The sequence below is a fragment of the Eublepharis macularius genome, chromosome 5, assembly GCF_028583425.1.
Source record: "Eublepharis macularius isolate TG4126 chromosome 5, MPM_Emac_v1.0, whole genome shotgun sequence".
Taxonomy (NCBI): Eukaryota; Metazoa; Chordata; class Lepidosauria; order Squamata; family Eublepharidae; genus Eublepharis; species Eublepharis macularius.
Genome location: NC_072794.1, coordinates 41,114,443 through 41,131,267, shown reverse-complemented (window position 1 = coordinate 41,131,267; position 16,825 = coordinate 41,114,443). Strand labels below are relative to the sequence as shown.

Here is a 16,825-nt window from a genome sequence, read left to right as displayed (position 1 = left end):
GATCATTAATACAATACTGACTGAGGAGTTTGTGTGTTGTGGTTTATTTAGGAGTATGGAGCCTGTAATTTTTGAGGTTACCAAGGCAGACAGAATATCAGCATGGGCCATTTTTGCAAACTGGGTTGCCCATTGCAGAAAAACAACTCCTTGAAGTTTTAGTGTGTGCGCTTTCTTCCTAAAGATTTGGCTGATTTCAGATGCTACTATGGCAACCCCCAAATTGGCCATTCCATATAAGATGAAATTGGAACCCTTAACTCTTCTGTGTGATGCTGGGAATTTATATGCAGCTTGTTTTCAGAGTTCATGATGTCTAATTTTGTCTCTGATCCTTCAGCATCAGGCAACGTATTTGTCATCACATTTTTAAAAATTTGATAAATGGTTGACAGTGAAGAAATGGAACTTCTTCAAGATTTTCTATTTCTTGGCTCAATCATCAACCAAAAGAGAGACTACAAGCAAGAAATCTGGATGTTGAGACTTGGAAGGAACTAGAAAAGATCTAGGAAGGGCCACTGGGGACAAAGATCAAGATGATTCATATTATGGTATTCCAAATTACTAGGTATGAATGTGGAACTTGGACAACGAAAAAAGCTGATGGGAAGAAAATTGATTCATTTGAAGCATGGTATTGAATGAGAGTTCTATAGATACCATTGACCAACAAAAAGGTGATTGTGTTCTAGATCAAGCCTGAGTTCTCCCTAGAAGCCTAAAATAAACTGAGGCTATCGTACTATGGTCATGAGAAGATATGACTGACTGACTGGAAAAGACAATAATGCTAGGAAAAGTTGAAGGCAACAGGAAAACAGAAAGACCTAACATAAGATGGATTAACTCAATAAAGGAAGCCTCCTATTTGCAAAATCTGAGCAAGGCTGTCAATGATAAGACATTTTGGAGGTCTTTCATTCGTAGGGTCACCATAAGTTAGAAGCTACTTGATGGCACATAACACAAAGGTAATCTAGAAACGACTCTAAAAAGAATGCACAAGTGTCACCATTGATGTTGTATGTTGCCTGCCTTTGCTTTTGGGGGAGTCATCTTCAATTGATATTAAATTAAATATCTTCCTTAGTTTCAATAGGATGGGTTCAAAGTACCATTAGTAGAAGGCAAGGAAAACTTACTGGTTTTCTGCCAATGGAAACACTACTGGAAGTCTATAGGGAAATTGTAGTGGGACTTGCTGTAATGTGAAGCTGGATTCCCTGCCAATAGCAGGGTGTCCAGCTGGAGCCATCATGAATGAGGCGGAGGAAGGCTTGGTGGTAAGCTGCCAGTGGGTCTTGCCAGCTTCAGTGGAAGCAAAGATTGCTGAAGTCTTTGAGCTTTTAGCCTGCTTGTGCTGCTGGGTGTTCTGCCATTAGGAGGCAGCAGAGCCTTTCTAAGATTTAAGACCATTTCCCCCCAAGTAAAAAAATACATTGATTGCTTTTTGGTGTCACCCACTTTCCAGCAAACATTCCTGTATTATCAAGATGCAGGCGTGCTTTCCAGCAATCAGTTGGTGAAGAAGCCTTCCGGTACAGACAGGAATGGGAAGCAATAGGAGTTGGAAGTAGTGTAGGTCTTGATGTTACCAACTGTCCCGATAGATCAGAGCAAAGCATAAAGCATTATGATTAAAATGTTAATTTTTAGGAAGAGAGATGCTTTGTGCTAATGGTAAATATACTTAACACAGTTGCTGATCTCTTTAGAAATACCTCAGAAGGTCATGGTCATTGGCCTTCAACACTGCTTATTTGTATGCATAGGCTCTTGTACCTCACTTTCTACATTACTTGCTCTAAAATAATTAGCTGTCCTGCTGTTAACCATTCTGTCAAATCCCTGCCTCGTTCAGATTTCTTCTCAGTTGCCACGCTTGTATTGCTGAAACCGGCCTGAGTCTCCGTCCCCCTTTCCAAGTTCTGCATTTTTCAATGCCTAGAATCGAAAGGTGACAATCATAGTACTGTGACCACCCATGTGTCCCGATGCAGACTCACACTGGCAGCAGGCAAGGGATAACTCCCAAGTTGTCCGAGCAGGGCAGCACCCAGTTCCAAGGTTCAGGCACCAACTGGGCACACTCACGGCTTCAAGTCCAAAGGGGGATTCCAAAAACACATCCACAGGAACAGGCCAAGGTCAGGGACAAGAGAATCAGTTCCAAACAGCAGCAAGGTCAGTAGTGAGCGGACTCGTTGCTTCCACGCAGCCACTCCCTCTTCGGCTGCTTTTAAGCCTCACAGTGCTCAGCTCCTTGTGCTACAGCAAGCACCTGCCGGCTGTCTCAGTCCTGCTCCTGCGAGCACTCATCATCACTAATGATGCTGGGCCGGTGCTGTGCTGCTAGCCTGGCACTGCGCCTTCTGGCTTGGAGGGCTCTTCTAGCCCTCCTCTGGCAGCGCTCCCGAGGCTCTGGTGATGAAGGGGGAGAGCTGGCCTGCCCCTGGCTTTCTGTTGCCAGCCCAGGGCTGGGAAGCTGAGGAACCGATGTGCTGGGACCTGGCTGTGGATCAGTATCTGAGCCTTCAGGGCCTGCCTCCTCCTGCAGTGCCTCTGCCACTGGCTGTGGATCTGGGTCAGGTTCACCAGCTGCCTCCTCCTCAGAAGAGTCCTCTGAGTCTCTCTGCTCCACTGGGCCAGGTTGGTCCATGACACCATGTGTCTCACCACTTTATCCTTTTCTGTCTTAGTCTTTGCCTCTCATCCAGAGTTGTTCCTAATCATGGCTACAAGTTGTGTCTCATCCAGGAATTTTACCAACCAGACCAAGAGATTGATTAAATCAAGGAAGAAAAATACTTAGGATATTTGATCCCCATCAATCACAAATCTCACTAGATAGGACAGTTTGGGGTGGGTATGTTGGTCTGCAGTGGAACAGTAGGATTTGAGTCTTGTGGCACCTTAGAGACCAACACAATTTTCAAGGTATAAGCTTTTTTGTGTCGGAGCTCCCTTCCCTGAAAATCTGGATAGGACAGTCACTCTCAGCCTAGCTCACAGATATATTCTGAGGATAAAGTAGAGGAAATAACCAACGAGGCTGCCATGAGGTCTTTGGGGGAGGTATGGAATCTAAATAAAGTTTAAAAGGAATGAATTTGTGCTGGCCCATTATTCAAGTACTTACTTGAACCTGTGAACATAATTGGCATCTAACTGATTCTCTAATGCATGAGGAGAACATGTGCATGCACACATCCATGTGTAGGCCTGGTTGACAGATTCTGATGCGGATGAAGGTATGTGGTGTGGCCAACAAGCACTATCCCACTCCTCTCTTTTCCCCTCCCCCCATGTTAAATTTTACAAGAATAAATGCATGAACTGACCTATTGCATGCTAGAGCTTAGGTGTAAGTACATAATCAGTTAAAGGAATAAACTTGAACACACTGGAAACGAGCTTATGTGGAAGTTTGGCCTATAAATGATTAACAGGATTTCTATGGGAAACAGTAAATCAGCAATTGGAAGAATACAAACTTGCCAGTTGGTGCTCATGATGGGTTATAAAGGCTGGATTTTGGCTTTTATGCTAGTGGCACCTGGGGACCTCTTTGTAGAAGGTAAAGTGGTTTTATTTTTGTTCTGTATGTAGCATATATGAAGGACAGTCTGAGAAGGAATAAAACTAGTCTCTCAAGTGCTCTTTTGCTTCATTTATCAAATCCTTTTTGCATGCATCCATTTTGTTTTAAACACACACACTAACTCCTCTTCAGCATTTACATGGCAGTTCCCATATTTTTTATAGCACTTCCTGTATTCAAAGCCCTTCATGTATGTTCTATCGTAATTCTTAAAACTTATTCCAGACCACTGATAAGCTGAAAATGACTATTGGGCATATCTGTTCAGATGGGCTGGTAAGTTTTGTAGTCTGATCTTGGAAGGCTAGTATAAAAATTTGCTTGCTTTCATCTGAAAGGCAAATGGAGGATGCCAGTTTCAAGTCCTCTTATCCTTGTGTGTGTATCTGGATGTGTTTGCTACAAAGCTATCCTCCACTTAAGTTCTTGTTTTTAGTGTTCACAGTGGAAGTTAACAGCGTGGGTTAGGACAGCAAGTTCTAGCGTTATCTGATAGTCTATCTTCTCCTTTAACCAAAGATAATTTTAAAAATGGGCCACCACTAGCTACAATTCTAGTGCCTTAAAAATAGTAGTTACAAAATATTTTTGACATTTTGTAAGCTTTCCCCATAGCTGTGTCTTTACACAAAGTCAGATAACTTATTTTTATTTTGCATGGAAGTAGGTGAAAGGTAAGTCTGGTGCATATTGTTAAGCTACTCTTTCATTATATTGGGATCCAAAGGACAGTTTACTTAGTTTGTTCACATAGGATGCCTCAGATCCTGCACATACTAGAATATGTTATAAACAAATCACTCGTATATAAATTGGACAGTAAAGGAGCCAAGACACATCCCTGATGGACCCCTCTCCACAGAGGAAAAGATCTAGACAAGTGTTCAAGATTGCTCCAGCAGGTACGTGCGCAGGAGGATCATGCTAGAATACATGTTAAAAGCAGCTTTGACAATACTTTTATTTTTAAAAAATTGACGCCAGCAGGAATATGAAACTTTTTTGCAAGGTGTCTTCCCCCAATCAGAACACTACTCACAAAGAAAGAACTAGAACTTCCTAATGGTGTCTTCTGTTAAACACTACATTGGATATCTTCCAGATCTAATTCTAAGTATTGGATTGACTTTCTCAGGAGTAAAAATCAAATTACATAGGAGTAGTTATACAAATTGTACACCCAATCACCACCACTTTCTATTGGCAATGTGAGATTTTTCCCCTTGTTTAACTGATTCCTGTGGAAGGATTTTCTCTGATAGAAGGCTAAATCCAAAGCAGATCCAAAGTGGGAAAAAAATCTTGTGATGAAGGCAAGGGGGGCCATTGTCACAGATTTCTTCCTTAAGCTGCAGCCCTGCATGCTGTATCTTGTTTTGTTCCTGAGGATCCTCCAATCTGCTGGTGCAGCTTCTCAGGTGATAGGAGGTGTTATAGAAGATAGGAGGGTGAAGCCTACAATTCTCTGTGAGGTGAGTGGGGCTGAGAGAGCTCTAAAGAGCTGTGACTTGTGCTGGCAGGCTGGCCACAGAAGTATTTTCAAGGTGTTCCTCCTATGGCTCATTTCCTTCCAAAACGGCATGCGCAATGAGTTCCCTTGCTGCTGTTGAGAGAGGTCCTTCTCTACTTCCAGTTTGGTTTGCCCTCTGATTTGGCTGGGCACTGGTATCTGGTTCTGAGTGGTCCAATCCCATTGCCATTCCACAATCCATCTGATCACTAAGTGTTGTGCTTCCAAGCCTTATGCAATGAAGACCAATATTAAAACTCACCTGAAATGATCCACCTCAACCTCCTCCTGCCACAGCAGAGAAAGGCACCAGGCACCAACACATGCTGTGAGACTGTCATCAGTCTGAGAAGGAAACACTTCCACTCGCTCTCTCGTGATGCCAGGTTATTCATCCATGCCACTTGTACCTTCGGTTCCAAAGCCTCAGTTCCATGCTCTATTGGCAATGTTCTCCTATTCAGCGGAAGAAAAGATTCTCTTGCACTCTGATATAGCTTTGGAACTCTCATTGGATTCATCACTTGAGGAATCTGTAGGAGTAATGACTTCCCGATCCCTGAACAACGACTTTTGGCTCTTTTAAGAGCAAATGATCCAAATAGAACATTGGAGTTGTACATCATCTTGTCCACCCTGAAACCAAACAAAATATTCAAGAACTTTATTCATATTCTCAAGAAGTCTTTCCCTGCAGTTGAAAACCTACTTAGCATTGCCCATGGTGTTTGGGAGAAGTCTGCTCCTACACTGGTCACATCAAGAAAGCTTGAAAATTTCTACAAATTGAAGCAATAGGATTGTGGATTTTTATTTACCCATCCTCCAAACAAACTTCCTCTTTGGTCATAGATGAGGTCCAAAGCTGCCACCAGCATGGCTCCCACTTAGCTCCCGTTGACAGAAAAGGCTGAAAATTTGATGTTTTGAGCCACAAAGTGTACTCATCAGTAGCCCTAAACTTCTGCATTGCAAACTGCCAAGCAATTATGGCATTATACAACCTCTTCCTTTGGGAATGTTTTCCACTTGTCTGTAGGATCGCTTAGAGGATGGCTGAGTCCTCACTAAGATTTCTAAGATGAAGCTACACTCCTAGTCAAACACAGATAAATGCTGGCAAGCATGCTACAGACTGCTTAGCAAGATCCATGGCTTTGGCAGTGATATTGAGCCATTATTCTTGGCTAGGCACCACAGCCCTACCCCAGGAAAAAATTAGCAAAGATAGAGGATTTTCCATTCAAAGGACACTTTTTATTTTCAGAGAAGACCGGCAACTCTCTAATACAAATGAAGAAAAACTAATAAACAGCCAGGTCATTAGGGATTCCTGCACCACTTCATCAGCTGTCTTACAGATACTGCCACTACCAAAGTCACCAGCAGTGGCAACCGTAATGACAGTACTGTTCATCAAGGTATCCATCTCAACCTTACTACGCCCCAAAATTTTACTCTACTCCACACCTTCAGAGTGAAAAGAGGTCTATTAGACTCAAGAGCCAAAACAGATAAGACGCCTGATGTGTGGAGGACACACGTCGGGTTCCTGCAAGGTTCCACAGGAAGTGTAGTGAGAAAGAACTTCTGCCAAGAAGAGGGAGAGAATCCTTCTTCTCCCCGGCAGAGGTTCTTTCTCTAGACATCTTTAGTCTGCTCAGCTCCCTGTTGCCATTCCTTGCTCCCCTAAAAGCCAGAGGAAGTTGATTGCACGAGTGGCAGCCAGAGGGAGCTGGCAGTGGCAATAGGCTCTTATCCCTCTCACTGCCACCAGTGCTCTCTGGCTCCTTCCCAAGTGCATTTAAGGGAGCAAGGGGACCCCGCTGCCTAGGGGTGCTGGTGGGGGTGAGAGGCACAAGGAGCTGATCACTGCTGCAAGCTCCCTCTGACCATCACCTATGCCATTGGCTCCCTTGCACTGCTGCCCACACGCTTGGCTCCCTCTGGCTGCAGAGTGCTTTTAGGGGAGAAAGGAGAGCTGGCAGTGACGAGGGAACCCAGCAGACTAGACAAGATGCCTAGAGAAAGAACCTCTGCTAGAGACAAGAGGGATTCTCTCCCTCTTCTCCCTGACAAAGGTTCTTTCTCACTACACTTACTGTGGAACCTTGCAGGAAACCAACACATGTCCTCCACATGTCAGGCGTCTCCTTTGTTTTGGCTCTGAGACCTAAGCAACCTCAGCCTCAGTCCCCCAAGTCCTCACAGCATGAGAAAAAACCCTGTTCTGACTACCTGAGTCAGAACAGGCTTCCTCCATCTGTTTCAAGGGGAGACAGAGTCCTTTCTACTCAGCTTGGCAGAGTATCACCAACGACTATATAAGCTATACTTCAAAGAACTTCCAAAGTTGAGCCTTCCACCTGCTGCCTTGATGGCTTGCCTAGTGGGACTCGACCAGGCTCTATTGAAACTCTTTTCTAAAGGGTCCTTCAAGAAAGTTTAGGAGTTTAATTCTATTAGGTTTTTATTCCAGGTAGTTCCTGGTGCCTAAGAAGGATGGAGGAGTGAGGCCCATTTTGGACTTCTACCAGTTAAAACAAATTCATTGAAGTTCAAAAATTTTGAATGTTAATTTTGTTCAAAGTCATACAGTTTTTAGAGTTGCATTCATGGTTTGCTGTCTTAGACCCTCAGGATGCATACTTTTGTTTCATCCACCAGCACACAGGAAATGCTTACATATCAAGTGCAGTGGCACCTATTAACAGTGTACAGTAGTACCCTTTTGGCTGGCCAGAGCTCCACAGGTATTTACCAAATGTATCTCTGTGGTAGTTGCATTCCTCAGATACTAGAGATGTTCAGTATACCCTATCAAGGATACCCAGCTGGGGTGCTGTCGTTCTTACTCAGCTCAGAGGCAGAAACGAACAGACACCCAAATCTGGTACCCTGTTTAACAAAAATTACCAAACATGCCACTGAGAGACTAATTCTCACACTAGCCTTGTACGCTGCCACCACTCCCTCTTGTCTATCCCCAGGCTTTAGAGTAGGAGAAACCTCCAAGCCTATAGGGGAACTCAAAACAGAAAAGTTTACCTTGCAAGTTTGAGGTTGCAAGCAGAGTTTCCCAAACTAAGACGATTAGCTTGGTAGGTGGTCCAAAGCAGGGCATGGGGTGTAGCTAGTTCTTTGGGGTATCAGAGTTAAGACTCACACAAGGTAAAAATTTATATTTAATTTATTAGAGTGCAAAAGACAGACAAAATAACACAAGACAGATTGTGGAGATTTTAAAATAACAAAACCTAGAGCAGGTAAGCACTAAATACCCAGTTATCCACAAGAGTTAGGCAGAAACAGAGTCTTTCCAGAGGCACACAGAACTTCAATGGTTCAACAAAACAAAACAAAACAGAAGAATAGTTGCAGGCTGAGCTTCCATCCTACAGAGTCAAACTTAGAGCCGGAAGTGAAGCCATAGCCAGGTCACAGCATAAGCTGGCTGTAACCTAACCAAAGCCCCCTTGCCTTATAGAAGGCAGCAAATGTATGGATCTTGGATTCTCGAATGGTCTGGGCCTGTGACCAATCAAGAATTCAAGAATTAATGACCAATCAAGAATTAATGTTACCAAGTCAAAAGTGCAACCTATGGAAGGAGGAGGGAGGCCAATCTGCAGCTTGACAACAACACCTCTCCCAAGGTCAGGATGGTATGATCAGGCAAGAATGTTAATTTGTAAGAAAAACACTGCACCATGGAAGCTTTAGCTCATTAACCAGATGGTCACCTTATCTCACAAGGTCCCTTCATACCACGAGCCTCTACACTCTGCAAAAGTTTTTCAAGAAGATGTCTGAAGAGGCCTCTGCCTGAACCAAAGATTTTACAAAGGTGGCTGCAGTTTGAACATGCAGTTTCTTCACATACCCATACCTGGATGATTGGCTCCTGGTGGCCCATTCTGAATCTCAATTGCGATCTCAAATTGACCTCACTGTTCACATGGTCTGTCAGTTAGGACTACTTGTTAATTGGAAAATGTCTAACCTCAAACACATGCAGTGCTAAACTAGACTCCCTATCAGATAGAGCCTTCCTCCCAGATTACCATGCTCAAATATTACATGCCTTGGACCTGCTGTTCCTTTCAGTATGGCTTCAGTCAGTCTTAATGATACAGAAACTATTGGGACTCCAGAATTGGTTTGTTAGAAAATGTAGTCCATCTCAACATTCCCAGGACAGCAAGTTTTCTATCCCAAGATCTGTCATCAGATCTCTGATATGGTAGACAAATAGAGATAATCTGGATAAGGATGTTCCTTTTGGTATTTAGTAATCTGAGATAGATATCACACCTGATGCTTTTTACCAGAGATGGGGAGCTCGCTGCGCGGATATCTCAGTTCAGGGTACATGGTGTCCCTCTGACTCTATCATTATCTTTCAGTTGAAAGCCATCCGTTTTGCCCGTCTCCTTTGCAGTTTTGCTATACAGCAAGAGGGTGCAGGTCCGCACAGACAATACCATGGCCCTCTAATACTTGAACAAACAAGGGAGAATGTCAAGCTCTGTGTTGAGGCAGAAGCCATTTGGGAATGGGCATTGGGCAACACAAAACTGTGTGTTCCTCCATGCCATCCACATAGCAGGCATAAGCAACTTGAAAGAAGATCCCCCTAATGCATCACGAATGGGCACATCTTCCAGCAGTGGGCATTCCCCAGGGTAAACTTCTTTGCTTCAGCCTCCAATGCCAAGACCAAGAGTTTCTGTTCGTTAGCAGGCAGCAACCCCAAATCTCTAGGGGATGCATTCCAAATCCCATGGAACTGAGGGCTCTCGTAAGCCCATCCATCCCTCTCATGACCAGGTTTCAGGAGTTCAGGACATGCTGCGTCCTTGTCACACACACCCTTTGACCACAACTGAAATGGTTTCCCATCCTCCTCACCATGTTGGAGGGACACTACATAGGCCAGATCTCCTTTACAGGGACCACATAGTCCACAACGTGATCAAGATCAGATTAATAACCTGGCTACTTAACCCACCACAATCCATTTCTCCAAGGAGGTGACACAGGTCATTCTGAATGCCTGCAAGTTTTCTGCATGCACTTCATATGGTCATGAATTTAACATATTTACTTCCTAGGTCACTTAAAGAGGGGAATTGCCCTTTTGCCCTCTGTCCACTATTCCCAACTACCTACTAACACTGCCCAATGAATGTCATGTTTGCCAAGGTTCACCTGGCAGTCATATCAGCCTTTCACAAAACAACAGATCGTAGAACTGTCCCGCCCCCCATTAGGTTTCTAAACAGTTCTTGAAAGGGTTCTTCAGCATTTTCCCGCCAGTCCCTGTCCCACAGTGGAGCCTGTCCTTGGTGTAGCAAAACTCATGTTTTCCCCATTTGAACCCATGTCCTCTTGCACAAAGGCCCTCCTATCATGGGAAGTGAGCTTCCTAGTTCCCGTCACATCAGCCACATAGGTGGAGGAACTGACCATGCTCATCCAGTTTTATCCCTAAAAAGTGGTATTGTGCACAAGCATGGAATTTTCCCCCAACCTTGTTTTGAAGTTCCACCTGTCTCAGTGCATCACTAACCACTGTTTTTTCCCCTCACCTTTTTTGGACTCTGCTTGTATGATATACAAACTAGATGTTAGAAGAGCTAACATCTGAATAAAACGTTGTTTTATTTGAATAGGACAAATCAACTCAGGAAATTTAAGGGTCTATTTATTTGTTATGCTGGACCTCACAAGGGTCAGACAGTTTCGGCCCAGTCACTCTCAAGATGGATAGCAGCAGCCATCAAACTGTATTATGCACAAGCTGAGGTCTCTTGGCCTGTCGCAATTAAAGCTCACTCCACCAGGGCTCAAGCATCATCTGCTGCTTTCCTCTAAGGTATTCCTCTCCGTGACATCTGTCAAGCTGTGACGTGGTCTTCAGCTGACACTTTTGTCAGACACTACTCTGTTGATACAAAGTCAGTCAGAGAATCAGCAGTTGGAACAGCTATGTTGCATTCCTTATTCAACTGACAGGCTATCCCCTCCTCCATTGGTGAGTAGTTCGTCTTACTCACCACCTTGGTACTGCATAGTTAGATACAACAATGAAAACAGCGTTGCACTTACCTTTAACTGTTCTTCGTTGAGTCTTCTGTGCAGGCACACATTCCCAGGCCCAGTGCGTCCATGGAGGCGGTGCCGGCAGCCACCTCAAGCGCTGAACTCTGAAGGAGGCGCTGTGCCGGCCCGCGACGCCCCCTGACCTGGAAACTGGCCGCATCCCCGCTCGTCTCTCCACCCTTTTGCCACTGCCACCTGCCTTAGCTTGGCCCCTGGTGAGCTGGGAGCCCCGGCAGCACAGCAGTGAGCGGGGATGCAGGCCGTGTCCCCACTCACCTCCCTGCCCCTTCGCCACTGCCGCCCGTCTCAGGTGAGGGGGATGCTCCTGCACAATGATGTCACAAGTGACATCATCATGCATGGCTGGTGCGCAAGCGTGCACGGGGCGAGAGTAGCCACCTCCTGCCCCAGGAGCCCCATGACCATGCTACGCCGCTGCCCCTCCAAATCACCAAGAATACTGAAAGCAGGCTGAAAAAGCTGGAAAAGTTATAATTTTGGAGATGTGTTTAAAATTCATCATTTTTAAGCCTACAGTATCAAGTTGGTTAGTGGGGGGGGGGGCGCAAGTAGGTATCCCACCTCAGGCGCCAGAAACCCTGGCACCAGCCCTGCACATTCCCTCCCGCCTGCCCTACTGTGAGCTCTGTTTTTCACTCATTTATGCTTGACTCCAGGCAGCGACTCGGGAGAACTGACAGAATGGGATGCTCCACCTCTCAAAGTGTGCTGTTTTGGTGGGAAATGAGCCATGTGTGTACCTGAGGTGTGCCAGGGTCCTAGAGTTTGAAAATACATGTCTGTGGCCAGCCTGCACCATCCCAATGTGCACTTGTTCAGAAGACTCTTGATGAACAATAGTTACAGATCAGTGCAAGCCTGTTATATTTTCCAAAACAAGGTTTAGAATTTATTGAGGGGAATATACAAGTATAGGAACTGAAAAGGTACTCAAATATAGGAACAGTGAAATTTTTTTGTTCAGAAGGATATGCGTAGTTAGATGAAAGTGAAAGTGAGCCAAGTGTCTGGCAGAATTCTGTGCCAGAGAATGGCCCTGAAGAGGAGTTGGAAAAAAGGGGGGGGGGATTTAAAGAAGAGGAAAGGAGAGTTTTTAGGAGACAAGTAATGCAAAAACTAAGCCCAGTGAGAGCTAAGAAGTTTCTCCTCACTCTGCTGAGCTTAGAAGAGTATATTGAAGGTAAGAAACTAGGTGGAGCTTCCAATGGTCCTGAGGAAATAATGAGACTAAGGCAGTGGAGGGATGTTCCGACGGGGAGTCCCCCTCCCCCAAATAAGTGGAGTTGTCAGGCAGCTTCTGAGCCAGTGAAGGCGGTGAGTAGGGTTGCCATGTCCCCAGCAGCCAAACTGTGGGTGTGGGGCAGTGGACACTTATCCTCCTTGTATGTGCTCATGTAACTTAGTGTTTAGCGGTGATTTTTAGCAAATCACTCCCCAGCACGACCTGTAGCTTCTGCAACACACTAGAAAATGATATTATTTTCCTGGGCAGCAACAGAGTGCTTTGTGCACATGCCTCCCCCTAGCTCCCTTTCCCATCGCCAGCCAGGTGAGTGAAGGTAGGGGGCAGGGGCTGGGGATCCCCAGCTGTAGGCAGGGGATGGCAATCTAGGGATGAGATGGCAAAACATAGCCTGCTAGAGCAGAGATAGTTATTGGAGCTAACACCAACGAATATTTTAAAAAATGTAAAGTACAGGAATTTGTGGTGAGTTCAGGATGAGACTCTGGGATTTCCTGGATCTGATAAGGAGCGGGGGTTTCCCAGATAGGCAACAAAAGGTGCTTGCATTCAGGCATGGGAATATCCTGGATGAACGAGTGGGTTGGGGTAGGATGGAGGTTTCACTCATGCCTGAGGCAAGCTGGTAGGAGACATCTTGACAACGTCAGTAAAAGGTAATCAAGCCTACCTGGTTGCTTGATAGTAACTAATTAGATTCAGTTCTCAGGATTCGGAAGCCTTGCGTTCGCTGATAAAAGTACAATGATGGTCTAAGGGGAGTTCCCCACTTTGCGAGCCCCTGTGGTAATGTGTAGGCATGCAGATACCCCATTGGTGAATCAGTCTCCTTCCTGTCCAAGGTTTTAGCTGCTTGTTAGCATAGCTTGACTAAGGAAAGCTATAACCCCACCTTCTCCAAAGTGAGACATTGCTAGCTCCTAAAATGGCTGCCAAGGCAAATTTAACTAAAATGGAATCAGGGCAGACAGCACAATCCTCAAAAGGGGGGGCCTTGGTAACTCAGAGCGGAACCACAAGTGACAAAAGACACAGGTTGGACACGTCAGCTTCCCTCAAGTTTTGATGGGAAATGTAGGCATCCTGGTCTTGCAGCTTGGCTCTCTGACTGCTGTCCAATGGACTTTTCAACTGTCACTTGTCCAACATTCCGCCAAGCTGCCTACATTTCCCATCAAACCTTGAGGGAAGCTGACCAGTGTCCAAACTGTGCCCTTTGTCACTTGTGGTTCTGCTCTCACTATCCTAGTTTGCATTAAGGTACATGTACAAAAATCAGTAGAAACTTTAGCTTCCTTTCGCACTTGTACAGAATCAGTTTTCCCACTGAGCATTAACACATTTCTTTTAGACAGGCTTTGTGACTTACCCGACATAGAAAATGGAAGAATTGCTCTGTATTATTATAGCTTTAAAAACTACTATTTTCCAATGAAGAAAGAAGAAACCCTTTCATTTCACTGTCTGGCTGGCTATACAACAGAAAATGGGAGTCAAGAGGCAAGAATAACCTGCGCAATGAGAGGCTGGGTGCCAGCCCCCAAATGTTACAGTAAGTAAGTTTTTATACTTCATATGGTCTTTATTCATTTCAGGATGCAATGCCATAAATAATAAAACAAAGTGTTCCTTACAACTGCAATTTGTAGTTGACTGGATTGATTGAAATTTTTGATCACTTGAACAGGACAACTTTTCTAATTGGGCAGCAGATTACCAAATTCACAGGTAGGAGGTGCCACCTTGAAGACATCCCTCTTCTTTTACAAGGAGGGAATGCTTCTGTTGTCATGGTGCTTGCTGTGATGTGTGGTGTGTGTCATCAGTAAACAATACTTCTCTGCAAATATAATAAATTCACTGTAAAAGTTTAAATCTATAATTTCTTTGAGTGATAGCCTTACTAATATAGACCATACATCATGAATGGAAATACACATTGCGAATTACCTGGGGATGCTCAAGTGCAGGATTTTATGTGTTGTCCTCAATTCATGTGCAGGCTGTTCTTGCTCTGTGCATGTGAATGCTGCTTTCACGGGAGCTCCCTTTGTGTGATCGCATCTGCAAGTGATTCCGGAGGGCAGAGCACCAATTCAGCTCTGTTTTTGCTGTGAGAACAAGTACTACTTTGACTTACCAGTTTGCATTTCTTTAAGATGTGAGAAAGTATCAATATCCGCATTTCAATGAATGGCTGTGGGGGAAACTGGGATACTTTTAGCAGTTGAAGAGGAACTGATATGGAATGTGTGAATGTATTCACATGGAGCAAATTGAAGTGTGAATGTATGACCAAGTGTACGGAAAGTTGGAGGGGGAACATGGGAAATGAGGTTCACTTGAGCATCCCTAGGTGCTTAGTAATGTGTATTTCCACCCTATGTGACAAAGGAAAAAGAGAGATGACTATTTCAGATTAAATGTACAAAGAATCTTGGGTATGATAGCGGTCAGGTATTCTGTTTCTACTTGACCTGACTTATTCTGTATTAAATATTCTGTATTAAAATAATACATGTATCTTTCCTTCAACAAAACATTTCTCTACAGTCAAGCAGACATTTCTTTTTAAAAAATCGGAGTGTCCATTGGGTAGATAAATTTCTGTAATGAGTATCATTTCTGCATATGCAACATTTTATGCAGAGCTCTCTAAGAATGAATCTCCATTACAATCTGAATTCCTCCCATTGACATTTGTGGCGCCTAGTCATCATACTGCAGGCTTATCAAGAGAGGTATATGTGTGCACGTGTGTGTAGAGATGCCTTCTTGGGCAGGGCAGTGGGGTGGGCTAAATGACTACCTACCATGTCCCTTTTGACGCTTTAATTCTTTACCATGTGAGCATTTTGAAGGGTTTTTTTGAAGGATTCATATGCTGCTGTCTTTTTATTTTTTTATTTTTTCTTATATTAAATTTTTAACAGTTAACAATAAAACATTATAACAACAAAGAGCAAATCAATGAGTGGACTTGAGAAATATATCATACAAATCTTACAGTCTTAACATGTTATTACTGTTATTAAAATGTTAGACACCTTTAGCGTTGAAATAACTGAACATTAATTTAGGGTAACCAAAAGAATGATAAATGTTTAGGGGGGTGTATATCCTTGACAATTGAAAATTCAAAAAAAGGAAGCCAAAAGTTGCAAAATTAGAATCTTTAGGGCAGGGTTGTGATTGCCTTGTAATTTCTGAGACCTTTTCTTGGATATAAAAGTCCCATAACTTAATAAGCCCATTTTCAGTAGAGGGGATTTTGGGTGATTTCCAGTTGGATGCTAGTAATGACTTAGCAGCCATCAAAAGGTTGCAAATTAACTCTTTCCTTATTTTAGGTATGTTCACAGTCTCCCATTGGTTCAAAAATATTAGTTTTGGGTCGAGTGGGATAGAATATCCTGTGATATCTTGTATGCTTGTTAAGATCTCCTTCCAAAATTTCTCAACAAATGGGCATGCCCACCAGCAATGTGCGAAAGTACCTACACCTCCGCACCCTTTCCAACAGAGTGGAGAACTCTTTGGGGAAATCAGTGAAAGTTTTTGAGGGGATGCTGCTGTCTTTCTATTCAACGTATCTCATTTTTGTTTAGAGAAATGTACTGTACCTCTCTTGGATCATGGTGTGTTCTCTGATACAAAACCCACCTACATAATATGGGAAAGTCTGCAGTACAGTTGCAATTCAGGCTATTTAACTCCTGGAGGCAGCAGGAATGGAACTGTGCAATGTATTCCAGATGGATGGTCAGCTCAGCCAAGATGCATAGAAGCAAGTGGTATTGCTTTAGGTAATTTTTTTTCTCTAAGGAGTTCATAAGGTTTCAAGCTAACCCCAATTGTCTTGCAAAAGTTTAAATTTAACTCTTTTTGTCTTTGTTTATAATATTCACAACTGGGTTGCATCAAAGAGCCATGAGTAGAGATCTGTTTCTGCAGTCCCTCACGCCGCACCCAAAACTGTTCTGCAGCATTGTAGAGAGTTTGGGGGGTGGTGGTGGTGTGTGGCCAATAGGGAAAAGCTCAAGAATTACAGATTTCTCCCCTTCTGCTGGGCCTCAGCATCCAACCCTGTAGGATGATAGGGTTTTTTTAAAAAAAGTGTACAGCACTGAATTTGGCAAGTTCTTTCCAGAAAACTTAATCAACAAGACTTAAGAAATAATTTTATAAACGAAACTTAACTAAACCTGGGTGTTTCAAAATGAGAAATATCGTACTTGTACTTAATTTTCTATTGCTAATACAAATTACATTTGGAAAAGTTTCATTACAATTTTTTTTTTAATTTAGTTTTACCTTTCAGTATACTTATGAAAGAAAAGTG

At 43.7% G+C, this 16,825-nt stretch overlaps 1 protein-coding gene across 1 annotated transcript in view; it reads left to right on the top strand.

Annotated features, from left to right (window-relative positions):
• The first annotated feature begins 3,502 nt into the window (after positions 1-3,502).
• LOC129330316 (coagulation factor XIII B chain-like) overlaps positions 3,503-16,825 on the top strand; it is a 74,998-nt gene continuing 61,675 nt past the window's right edge. Inside the window, exons 1-3 of the mRNA XM_054980348.1 lie at positions 3,503-3,580; positions 13,835-14,035; positions 16,092-16,289. Coding sequence (XP_054836323.1) covers positions 3,514-3,580; positions 13,835-14,035; positions 16,092-16,289 — 466 coding nt within the window. The 5' untranslated portion in view covers positions 3,503-3,513. The remainder of the gene's footprint in view (positions 3,581-13,834; positions 14,036-16,091; positions 16,290-16,825) is intronic.